Source organism: Gobio gobio, assembly GCF_949357685.1.
Source record: "Gobio gobio genome assembly, chromosome: 11".
Taxonomy (NCBI): Eukaryota; Metazoa; Chordata; class Actinopteri; order Cypriniformes; family Gobionidae; genus Gobio; species Gobio gobio.
The window spans coordinates 21,201,489-21,214,980 of NC_137104.1; the positions used below are offsets into that span (position 1 = coordinate 21,201,489).

Consider the following 13,492-nt stretch of genomic DNA (forward strand, 5'->3'; position numbering starts at 1 on the left):
GACAGCCTTCACTAGCACCTCCAGAGCTGTCATATTTCCGCATATTTCAAATATCCAGTCATATTTCTCTGCGACTTTGAGCCAAACGCAGCACATTCTATCTGAAAAGAGGAAGCGCAGCTGCAGCTGGCTGCTAATCACACATCAACAAAGACCTGCACAAATATGTGTTCACCGTGAATATGCCTATTCCCTTTTGAAATCTGTGGAGAGTGGCGCATTTTCATGGTTTGACATTTCCTGTGTCATGCCATTTCAATTAGGTGAAAATGTATGGAACATATCTATATATTAAAAAAATCAGAATAAAATAAAATATAATATAAAAAATGTATGTCTTTATATTTTTTTATTTGTCATGGGGCCTGTCACAGGTTAATCACATCTCAAATGTATCCGGGCCCCTCTCTCTGAGCCCATAGGGCCCTGTCTGAGTATTACTATTCACATCAGCACTTTTACATCAAACTCACTTTAAATGCCTCCTTGGCTGTAATGTCATCAGCATCTCCACGTGCCCATGGTTTAGCAGGGTGACTCTTCAGACTGTGTCCAAATAGATCGATGAAGAAGAAGGCATACTCCTCTTGAGGAAGACCCCGTCTCCAGAACTCCACCATCAGCTTGCGAAATGTCTCACACTTGCAGCAGACATAAACCACTGCAAAAACAAGATAGAAAAATCTTTAAAAAAAAGTTTAGACTTAATGAGAATTCAGTTCAACTAGCTACTAGAATGGAACGCACTTGTGTGACAAACAAGCTTTGGTTTGTACTGCAAATGCAAAAGTTTAATTTGCAGTTAGGCTTGAGGTTATTAACAGCTGACGAGTTGAAACTCACTCCAAGAGGCGAAATGGAAGTAAAGCACAAGAGGATCTAATGTTTCCCAACAGTTCTTTTAACCCTAATTGATGGAGTGTGTAGCTTTTCATTTCTTAACAACCATGTAGGAAGAGACATCATGTCCATATTCCAGGATGACAATTTCAAGATGATCAGGCTCAAATTGTGAAAGAATGGTTGGGAGGGAGCATGACGAATCATTTTCACACATGAATTGGCAAGAGCATGAGTCAAGATTCATTGAAAGTCTTTGGGATGTGCTGGAGTATAATGTTTTCAATATTTTTTTATTTATCAATGACATTAATTTTCACATTTAAATAAATGACAAATTAATTTTGTTATTATATATTATTATGGTAAATAGTGTATTAACCATCAAGATGCAGTATAAAGTATCACGATGCAGAGTCATCAGTTTGCCCAGAAGGACACAGAACATCATTTACACATAATTTACGCATGGTTGGGAGTGTAATTTGTTTTGTACCAAGTAACATTTTGAAAACACATTTTCATGAATTTCTAGATTTACAATTTACATAAAGATTCATTCTGCTTGTACAAGTTGTATTTTATGAACAAGGCCCCTACATAAATTGCTCTTCATTATGTTGCACAAGCACTTAAGCTTGTTCTTTGTCAGTAAGTGAAAAACAGAGAAATACATGAAATTGCCCAACACCTTAATTTTTTTCTCCTCAACCAAAATCCCTAAATCACTTCATAATTACAACTTCTCAACTGCAAAGTAGGAGCTTCCCATGAGGATTTGCAGGCTGCGTTAAGGTTGATTTAACAACATTCACATCAGCCTATCATTTCCACTTCAGCGATAAGGTTATGGCTATGAATGTATGAAAATAGTTTCGGGACCAACAAGATGTTGATTCAAGAACATGTACTAGGGTAAATCATGTTGTGCAATGAACATCTGTCACAATAATTTTACCAAGAACTACATGTTCCAAGGTTTAATGCGGTTTTTTTTTTACAGTTAATATTCTGCAGTTGCATTTAAAAAAAGTCTCTGCAAATACATGAGGATTGTTTACTCACACACCCACCCCATTTACTATTGGCCAGCCAAACAGATAATCCCTCCCCAAACTCACATCATTAATTAGATGCTCAGACAAATCAAAGCATTTTATGAGTTCCAAATAGCCGTACAGGCGTCTCTGCATCTTATTCTGAGACATGAGAAAGTCTTTTAACATTGAAGTTAACACTGAATTTTAAATGCTTTTATTCACCTTTCCACAGAATATTTTAAGGTATATAATGCAGTGCAAGAGGTATGGGATGACAGGTAACATTTGAGTCTGTCTCAGTTGTTGAAGTGCAGAATATGTCAGGCATATGAAGCACTAGGGACTGGGAGTCATGTTCTTCACACTCCTAAATGCCAAAGAGGGGTAAGATCGTCACGGCAATTACCCACAGACTCATAATGGTGGGCTTAATGAGGAAGTGAGGTGAGGTGTTAATTACATCTAGCCTGGCAAGCCAGACCCACATCAAGATGTTGGGTCTGGGAACCTATAGGATAGCACTACAACCAACCAGAGCAACGAAGAAGGAGAAGCGAAGCTAGTTGATAAATTAAACTTTCGCCGTATCTGGTCGGCAAAACTCCGAACACATCTTCCTTTCTTAACAATGACTTCAGTGTCGTTCTTTGTTCTTTTCTCAAAGAAAAGCTTAACTCCAAGTCTTCCAGAGTCGCGGCCAAAGCCGATTCGAAAGACCGCTGTTCGTCAGCTTCTTTGTTTACAAGTAGCATGCGGAACCGCGTCAACTCTGCCGTCATTATGTTAAGCCCGCCCACCGACTCTATACACGATGTGATTGGCCTGGCTAGAGTTTGGTTTTTGCAGCTCCCAAGCCAACGGAGAGTTGCTAGACAACCCTGGCTGCAAATGAGATTTGCTGCCGCTAGGGTGCGTCTAGATTTCTAGGCTAAATTACATAAGTACCTTTGAAAAAAACATATGAGACAAAGACTCACATGTTCAGAAAATGTGCATCTTGTGTCTGTTTTGTCTATCTGGGCATATACTGTGCGATTTTCGTTTGATTTTGAGCCAAATGTTGACTCGTGCAACCGATTTTCAGCTTTGTCGTGCAGTGTACAGGAGGAAATGAGAGGCGAGAAACCGCCCCTGAGCAGCAATCGCATGGTTGGATGAATTTCTGGCATGTCAGAAATGTTGGTCGCCCCTCGTAAGGGTAGCGCACAGTTGAAGCAGAGCTACGAACCGATTGCCCTAAACTCAGTGTTTTTTCCCTGCGCGAAAACAGAAGTTAAACCATTTAATCTGTAATGCAGCAAGAAAGAAAACAAAAAGAGGGAGATCTTTAAGTTCTGTAGCTATCAAACTAACACTTACCTCCAGTTCGTGTTGCAAAATGGATAAACCATATTACCCATCTTCCAAGCCACCTGTGTGTACATATACACCGGCATGGGCGCGGGAAGTGAGGGTGCTGCAGCACAGTACATATATTATATACTGCAGAGATAGTAAAAGCATCTCTTTCTCCTGCTGTCATTGTGACTTTCTATCACCTGTTGAAGCCTTTGAAAGCCTCTGTTACTGTGCAGTAATTTCATAAATAATTGATTATGGAGGAACTCCTGGTGACAAAAGATAAAGTGTTGTATCTGTTGTTATGGCTGCTCGGAAAATAACTTTGATACTCGAGTGAACCAAAATGATTTATGTCCAAACTCAAAGATGTCATAAAACCTAATCATATACCAGAACAATAACAAAACACTTGTGTCTCTCAGGTGTGCATCATCAGCTCTGCAGTGATGGATTCACAGCAGGTGGGGCTTAAATAACAGTGACAGATGTGAGGGCTTGTTATTTCGGATGAAAAGATTACCAAACAGGACCACACACAGCTCTTCATTTATGATGCACAGGGAAGCACCCATAAGTCATTATTCTCTATAAATGGCCCAATAACAGTCAGGTATTCTCTGTGCAGAAGAAAGAATAGAACAAAAGAACATACGCAAGAGCTCTATAACTCCACTCATGTAAAATGAGTACATTTGAAGTGTAGACACTTTTCTAGCAATCTCTGATTAACTAGTTTTCGTTGATGATGAACAGTGGCCATCTCGTTCTGATTCTTGGAAACAGTAGCTCTGTACCAAGATTGAATACGTTCATCTCTTAGAAAAGAATTCAGCTAAGCACATGCCCCTACATACTGTAGCTCCTGCCTCTTTCACTTCACCTTTTCATTTAACTTTCTTTCTTTTCCTTTACTTGTTTCTTTCCTAACATGACTTGCTCATCACATTAATTGTTCTTGTCTGTTTAGTTGCAAAACATGTAGAAGAGTGATTGATCAGACTATTTTTCATGGAGAGCAATTTATTAAAATATTACGCTACCTACTTGCATTACACGGAGCACAAACTGTGGGCATTTTTAACATATAAAAACACACTGGGCCCTATCATACACCCGGCGCATGTGACGCCAGACTCAACGCAAGTGTTTTGCTATTTTCAGCCCAACGCAGTTATCATTTTCACGTCCAGTGCCACATTGTTTAAATAGCAAATGCACTCACGCCCATCTGTTCGCTCCGATTTGACCAACAAAGACCTGGTATAAGGTAATGGCGCAGTATTTTTTGTGTTATTTAAAGGCCGCGTTAGCAAAAGTGAATTCGGACACACCCTAAGTGCACATGCGCCATGCACTTCAGACCATGCGCTTAGATCGTTAAAATAGGGCCCTAAGAATGAATTATAATGGATCCTTCATAGCATTTATTTAATATATAGATACCATGATACTATCATACACCTTAGTCTGACTCCTTTGCAGCTGTTTATGTACTGTATGCAGTAGACAAGGCATCATACTAGAGTTTGGAACAGAGGCATTTTTTCGTGTGTATATTTTCAGGCTTGTTAGTAGTAAATAATATATTCAGTCTTCAATACGTTGTGTCATCCTGTGATCATTGATCATAATCACTGGGTGACAAATTAATTAAGAGAAATCTTCACACCTCATTCTACTAATCAACAGGCAATCAGAATCAAAGCCCAAACGCATTCAGGGCTGGATGCTATTCTAATGTAATTTCCCTAATGTTGACGTCCTGGTGAAGATTAAGTTTAATTGTTGACTCAGGCTCACTCAGTATTAAAACTGAAACTGATTATTGCCTACTGCACACTACACTGTATTTTCTAAACAAAAAACTATTTGGAACAGTATTCATTACCCAAAATGATAATTGTTTTAAAAAAGCACATACCGCATTTTAATTCGATCGAGCTGTATACATTTTTTGTCAGTCCAATCTGAGTTAAGAGAGTTAAAAATCGTGGTTGATAATACTTATGATTTATTTGTTATATGTTGCATTGTGGGATACAGTATTTAGTCCTCTGTACAAGCATACTATAAATATATTTGCAAAAGTAATTAATTTGGCAAATGTAGTAGGTCTTCTAGGTATTCCATGCATAATTACCATTCAAAGTTAGGGAAAATAAATGGCCCCAATGCTTTTTTCCCCCCGGGTATTACCTTTCATATAGTGTGTAATATACACTACATTGCCAAAAGTTTTGGGACGTCTGCCTTTACATGCACATGAACTTTGTAGGGTTTAATATGGAGTTGGCCCACCCTTTGTAGCTATAACAGCTTCAACTGTTCTGGGAAGGCTTTCCACAAGGTTTAGGAGTGTGTTTATTGGAATTTTTGACCATTCTTCTAGAAGCGCATTTGTGAGGTCAGGCACTGATGTTGGACGAGAAGGCCTTTACACTTGGCACAATGCAGTCCGGCAGGTACCGCTCTCCTGGTAATCGCCAAATCCGAGATTTGTCCATCGGAAAGCGTGATTCGTCACTCCAGAAAACACGTCTCCACTGCTCTAGAGTCCAGTGGCGGCGTGCTTTACACCATTGCATCCCACGCTTTGCATTGCATTTGGTGATGTAAGGCTTGGATGCAGCTGCTCGGCCAAGGAATCCCATTCCATGAAGCTCTCTACGTACTGTTCTTGAGCTAATCTGAAGGCCACACGAAGTTTGGAGGTCTGTAGCTATTGACCCCGCAGAAAGTTGGCAACTTCTGCGCACTGTGTGCCTCAGCATGCGCTGACCCTGCTCTGTGGCCGACCACTTCGTGGCTGAGTTGCTGTTGTTCCCAATTGCTTCCACTTTGTTATAATACCCCTAAGAGTTGACTGTGGAATATTTAGTACTGAGGAAATTACACGAATGGACTTATTGCACAGGTGGCAACCTATCACGGTCTCACACTTAAATTCACTGAGCTCCTGAGAGTGATCCATTCTTCCACAAATGTTTGTAGAAGCAGTCTGCATGCCTAGGTGCTTGATTTTATACACCTGTGGCCATGGAAGTGATCGGAACACCTGAATTCAATGATTTGGAGGGGTGTCCTAATACTACTGACAATATAGTGTAGCTGTATGAATTGCTGTAGCTTGTGAATGTAAAAGGTCTGTAAAGTGCGATAAATGGAATTATTATCTAGTTCGGTAGTCAGGGCACTGACTACTGAACTAGGAGCTGATTGAGACGCACCCACTGTGTATAAGCGTTTTGATGAAGCCTCCAGAGCTGAAATTCAAATATGGTAATTTGTGTTTTTTTTCCTGACACGCAGTGTATAGTAAGTGGGACCAATCACAACAGACTGGGCCATCTGACCAATTAGAGCAGAGTATGTTCTCAGAAAGGTGCCGTTTAGAGACCGTATCCTTGATCAAACTGTTTCAGACACTGTGAGAAAAGATATGCTTCTGCAATGTATATTATGAGAAAATTAAAGCGTTTTTTGACCTTGGATGCATGTAAACCTTTTGTAGGAGACCTTCAAAACTTAGGAATCTTTAAAATTGCATAATTGAGGCATTTTAATACTTTTATTCAGCAAGGATGACCTAAATTGATCAAATGCTGTTCTTTTGAACTTTCTATGCATCAAGGAATCACAATGCTGTGATTTTTGTTTCCACAAAAATATTAAGCAGTACAATTGTTTTCAGTTTATAATAATAATAAATGTTTCATGAGCACCAAATCAACATATTAGAATGATTTCAGAAGGATCATGTGATGTGAAAATGAATACCGAAGAAGCCTGCTGAAAAATCCATCATTGCTGGTCATCAGCTTAAGCTATGTTTCGCATGCTGGGACCAAATTTGATATTTATCAAATAAATTCAGCCAGAGACTTTACAAACAAAATATTACCAACCTCAAACATTTGAACGGTAGTGTTCATACAGCAGAAATACATATGGTAGTACGCTATTGTGAGAAATAGCATTTGACAATTTAGCCAGTGCTGGTAATCATGTAAACTCCCTTTTCATAAAATGATCTAATATGATCTCTTTGTACCCTTAAATGATGTTGGCACAGCAGACCTCCCACATCTGCTGGGAACTATTTGATTTAGTTTTGTTTTTCCTTCTTAGTCATATTTAATGCAAGAAGACAGGGCTGGGAATAGTGTATGACTTGACTGACAAAAAAAATCACCTCTCATTGTTTTGTTCCGCGTTTCTTCTTTTTGTCATTTCACGGTGTCGCTGTTTTCTCGTCATATTGAGTCCCTTCACGCAAACAGCTTTTTGCATATTTATTCTCCTGTAGTCAGATCAAATCAGATTGAGTAGACCTCAAATGACCAGCCAAAGGTAAAATAATTGAATCAAGGTCTGTAAATCAAACAGACCTGCCATGTATATGGCCCCTGTGAGAACTTGCATCAAAAAACCTAACAGCAGAACAAAAGATATAAATACCAAACACAATATTTTTACATCAAGCACTGTCCTCCCCTACAATAATTATGTTCCCAGGCCATACACAAGCCTTTATATGCCAACTCTGCTGACCAAATCTTTATTTATATAAGTCAGTGTTGACAGATTAATGTTTGGGGGAGTATTGTCAGGGTCTTTTTTGATAGCTCCTTATTATAGAGGAGCTTTACCAGTGTGAGCGCCAGCGTGCCAACACTACCCACCCATGAGAAAACACCATACCATCACTGTGATTTTGCCAAGTAAGATACAGTATGTTCCTGGAACATATTTTGTTAATCCTGGAGCAACATTCCTGTCCAAAAATGGTCCTAACCCTATCCCTATCCCTAAACCTAACCCTACCCATAAATTATCCCTAATATCAGAAGGAAATGATAGGTAAATAACACGGATGTACAAGCACCTAACCCTGGTTGTAAGGCAACACTTGACATAAACTGTAAACGTAACCTTCAAATCCAATTGGTTGATTGGAATGTTATTCCAGGAACATGTTGCACTTGGTGAAATCACGTTCACCGTAAATAAACTTAAACTCAAATAAAACATCAAAACTACAAAAACACAACAAAATTACTAAAATACTAGCTAAAATGAAAAATGGTTCAAAATATATATTTATAAAAAAACTATAATAGTATCCCAATTATATAAAATAACACTGGTACCAATACTTCATGAGCTGCCTTCTAAGGCAACATCTTAATGGTCATATAGTAAGTGACTGATTTGAAATACACTTCCATTGGCATTTAAAAAATAATGATGTGCGCAGATAAATCATGTATAGGCTATAAATACTGCAACGTTCCATTTTGATTTCATGGTGACTTTAATAAGCAGCAAAATACATGCAATAAATAACATTTTGTTTTGTTTTTCACCAAGCCCTATCATATGACTTCCGAAAACTTGAAATATATGGCATGAGTTGCATGTGATCATTGCATTATAATACTTTTGCATCCTTTTTTAAAGCTTGAATTCATTTCCATTATAGAAACAAGCACAAACATGACGTTTCTTGTGATCAGAAAAAGAAAGGCGGTCATATGGCTTTAGAAAAACACACTATAATATGCTATTTTACGCAATATTTTGTTTGTACCAAGTCATGTACAGTCTTAATGCCTCAATACAAACGTATTAATGCCTTACCAACCATAATTCAGAGTAAATAAAAATGCAAACTTGGCCCAAACGGATGCTTTTCATCCCGCAGCTGAGATGTCAGTTTTCATATTCTTAATGAAGTCCTGTCACAGATCCTGATTAAAGAGAATGGTTTGTGACAAGCGTGCCCAGGCATGTAGGAGATATATTTAACTGGCTGTTATGAACGTGAGTGTGTAGCCGAAGAGCGTCAGCATTACTGTAAGAGAGAATATTTATTCTGCCTTTGTCACTGTCCTCTGCATTCTCACTCTTTTAAGGTGGTTGATGCTCTAATGCCCTGGGAATGTCATTCATTGCACCCTGTGATGAATAGCTGTCCAGTGTCAGACAGACAGATTTAATGATCCACAAAGACATTTACCGGAAAAGCCTCAAGCTTTCAAGGAAAACAGAAACTTTGAGTTAATTAAACCTGCTTGGTGGGCGGCTGAGTAATGTTTGACTCCCATGCTACATACATCATAAGTATGGCCTTGAAACAATCTTTTGCAAAAGGGAAATCTCACATTCACAATGGATTTCAATGGACATAAATCGATTTCAATTAAAACTTTCCAAAAAAGATGGCATGCTAAAAGGCTTCATTTTAATCTTAATTTTAACTGTATCCATTTTTTTTTTTTTACTTCTTTAGTGATGCATGATATATCGGTAGCTACTACATTAGTTCTCGGATTAGAGATTTTGTTTATCAGTATTGGTCGATATTGAGAAATATTTTTCTGTATTTTTATATTTATTTTTTGCTCTCTAATCCTCACTTAAAGATATATATTTTTAAATACTTAACATTAATAACACTGTTAAATGTAACCTTTAGCAAATATCAAAATGAACCTTTTCATACTGTACATTATAATGTTGTGATGCCTAAATTAATTTTAAAATGATTGAATGTAGTTTTTAGTATATTATTATTTATTGATACAAAAAGAATACAGAACTAATTCATTATTGACCATAACATGAAACTAATTATTGGCTTATCGTATCGGCCAGAATTTTAATAATAGTCCATCCCTAATCGTTAAAGGGCAAAAAATTTGCACAAGGTGCACAGTGACATTATAATGGCATTTACGGTATAATGAAGAAAAGCTGTTGTTACGGAAGCTTTTCAGTAATCAGAACATTCCAGACATGCAATAGGCAATTTGCCACTGACCCAGGGCTGTGCTCAGGTGGCATGAGGGGCGAGTCGCTCTGATGAATTACACCTCCAATCAGATCTGACTGGAACTCCAGATTGTCTGCTTGCACAGAAGGCACCTCTACTTTCTGTGAGCCTCCCATGGGTCTTTGGGGTTTTGCCATAGACCGGAAACGCCAATGGCTGCTTTTATGTGCCAGTCACCTTGTGTTTACAAAGCCGTCTGGTGAAACAGGGTAACAAACTCTACTTGTCGCAACAACTGGGCACAATTACCATCAGCTCTTTCTGAGTCCGTGGAGGCAACAGATGGCCTCTTTTATGGGAAATGACTGAAACTGCAGTCTTTGCCTGATTACTCCCCGAACGTGAGTCAGGAACATCCTTATCAGACTTGATGAATGACAAAGATTATAGGCGAAATGTTTGCTTGGTACCGAAGTACGGGTACTTTTCACAGCATTACTAAAGAATGAGTAGGTCTGTCCAAGTTGATACTTAGAGACAAGCCAGACCCACATCAAGATGTTGGGTCTGGGAACACACCATTGGCAGGGCTCAATCCAAGGGGCGGGATAAACGGTTGTCTTTCAAATTCCCTCAGCATGCAATAGGATATCGCTACAACCAACCAGAGCAATGAAGAAGGTGAAGCGGAGCTAGTTGATAGATTAAACTTTTGCCGTATCCGGTTGGCACAACTCTGAACACATCTTCCTTTCAGTGCCGTTCTTTGTTCTTTTCTCAAAGAAAAGCTTAACTCCAGATTCGAAAAACCGCTGTTCCCCAGCTTCTTTGTTTACGAGTAGCTCGCTGCTTTTAAACCCTCCTGCGCGCTCTATGACAAGCGTCAAAGGTTTCTATTTACAACGTCTTTTTGAAGCATTATGGAGTTTCTTTTGAGCGTGTGATTGCAATGACCAATCAGAGGTGTTAAAGTTACTCAGAATTCACGCAACACAGCTAGCTCAAGCCCATTGAGTTCTGCATGCTTGCAAATCCCTTCATAAAAACCAACAAAGTGTAAATACAATGGGTCTCATTCATGAAACACCAGCAGAACAATGTTTTGTGTAAATTGCTAGTAAAGCCGTTCTGACGTAAATTTTCGGATTCATGAAAATGTTTGCATTTTCAAAATGTTATTTGTTACAAAAGAAATTTACCCCTGCACCCTAACACATGTAAATTGTATGTAAAACATTCGAAAGTTCAGTGTTCCTTTAGGCAAACTGATGACACTGCATATTTGTAGGTCCTGATGGTCTTATGTTACCATTAAAAAGTGGCCTACCTTATTTTAAATATATCTAGTTAGTGACAGAGTGCAAGCATATTCGTCTAAAATAATTCTGTATTTTCAGCTTCTGAATCAAATATAAAATATTTTAAAAAATATTTTCAGTTTCACATTTGTCCTGTGCATTTCCTTACCAGCACCAAGTCCAAGCCTGTTAATTTCCACCCCCATATAGTACCAAATTTAGCATTTTAAATCAACAGTGCATTTTTTGTTAACCTTTCACCATATGTTTTGGAGTATCACAATAATATCGTATTGGGAGTTCAGTATTGTGATGTGTATTGAATCGTGACATGAGGGAGTCATTACACCCCTACTCTTTAGCAATTATGCTATATACTGGAGCCAAACTTGAGAAGGGAGTCCAGAACATTCCACAGCTCATGGACAGGGATTATGCTAATTGTGGATGAGTGTGTACGTGCGGCCTATTTACAAATGGTTGGAATTCATTAACATACACACGTTTAATGATCAAATCAGATGTTTAAAAAAGTGTTTGTGAATCTGTAGGAGACTTTTTGGGAAATTCAGTTTTAAACGCAAATTACTACAAATTTACTCATGTACTTCTGAAAGTTTAATGAATGGGGCCCAATGTCAATAAGAGATTGGGCAGACATTGTGCAGTGAAGACAGCTTAATTAATTATATTGGTAGTTTTTGTGACAGTGCACATGCCATTGAGTTTGCTCTGAACTGTGAAGTAATCAGCTTCAATTATTATAAAGCGATTAATATAAACGATTCACAATTTCAACTTCAAGTTTTATTTTTCATACTGCTAAGCAAACACTGCAGAGGTTTGGGCGTGACAACCATATTTAAAGATTGAATCCGAAACCGCAATGACTGATAATAACCAAAGATCATACATATTATATAGTACACAGACTAATAGGCTACATGCTAATGTTTTGATATTTTTACTTATAATTATTATTAGCATTAACAATGAATCTTTTCATTTTAATATATATTTTTTAATTTTCACACAGGTAAATAAAAGCTAAAAGTACCGAAATTAGTATTGAGAATTGAAATTTTCAATCCAGTCTCATTGGAACAGCGTGCCTCTGGTGACATTTCTGCAAAATTATATTACATTGCTTCTTGCACATTTCTCAACACTTTCAAAATGAAATGTACTGTGAGTGGCACTAAAAGTGTATGAATCTGTCAAATTTTTTTTTTACTGAACATATCGCGGCATGTCTGGTTAGTGGCACTAAAATGTTGATGCTCTATCGCATTTGAAAACGCATTTACGTATTTACTTAAAGGGTTAGTTCACCCACAAATGAAAATTAGCCCATGATTTACTCACCCTCAAGCCATCCTAGCTGTATATGACATTCTTCTTTCAGACGAACACAGAGTTATATTAAAAAATGTCCTGGCTCTTCCAAGCTTTATAATGGCAGTGAATGTTGCATCTAAGTCCATAAAAGTGCATCTATATCCATAGCTCCGGGGGGTTAATAAAGTCCTTCTGAAGTGAAGCGATGCGTTTGTGTAAGGAAAATATCCATATTTAAAACTTTATAAAGTAAAATTCCTAATTTCCACCGGACCGTCTCCTGAATTCAACGCCTCTCGCAGTTCAAAACGCTTACGTCTGATTGCACACCAGTTACGCTCGTCAGACGTAGCGTAAGCATTTTGAAAAGTCTACAAAACTTGTTGGTATGTCTAAACTCTGCATTGGTAGCATGAGTTTGCAATGGTGAAATTCAGCCAGTTATTCAATGGTCAATGCAGATATACATCCGGATGAACATTTAGCTGAATGCCATGCTTCCATTTATTTGGACACAGGCCTGTACTGAACGAACAGACTCTTAAAACAGATGCTCAAAAAGAAACCTTGGCATGGTTTTCTGGAAAGCATTTGCATACACCAAAAAATAAAAAAAACTGCACACAAACTCCACTGGTTCTCTTGTGTATTGAAAATGTGCCAAGGTGCATTATGCAGAAGCATAAACCAAAATGAAGAGCTAGGCTCAAAGGCAAAAGTTTCAATGAATCATGCAAGAATTTACAACTACAGTCACCATCCATATTCATTGTATGGAAAAAGACTAGGCTGGACATTGTTAACTTCCTTAAAAAAGACAAAAAAAGTTTTGATCAACACTAGGCTGAGCTGATGATGAC

The 13,492-nt window shown here is 38.1% G+C and overlaps 1 protein-coding gene across 1 annotated transcript in view; it reads right to left on the reverse strand.

The window, feature by feature from the left end:
- The window catches only part of npr1a (natriuretic peptide receptor 1a), a 150,084-nt gene that overhangs the window by 115,102 nt on the left and 21,490 nt on the right, over positions 1 to 13,492 (reverse strand). Inside the window, exon 3 of the mRNA XM_079828822.1 lies at positions 474 to 661. Within this exon, the coding sequence (XP_079684948.1) occupies positions 474 to 661 (188 nt within the window). The remainder of the gene's footprint in view (positions 1 to 473; positions 662 to 13,492) is intronic.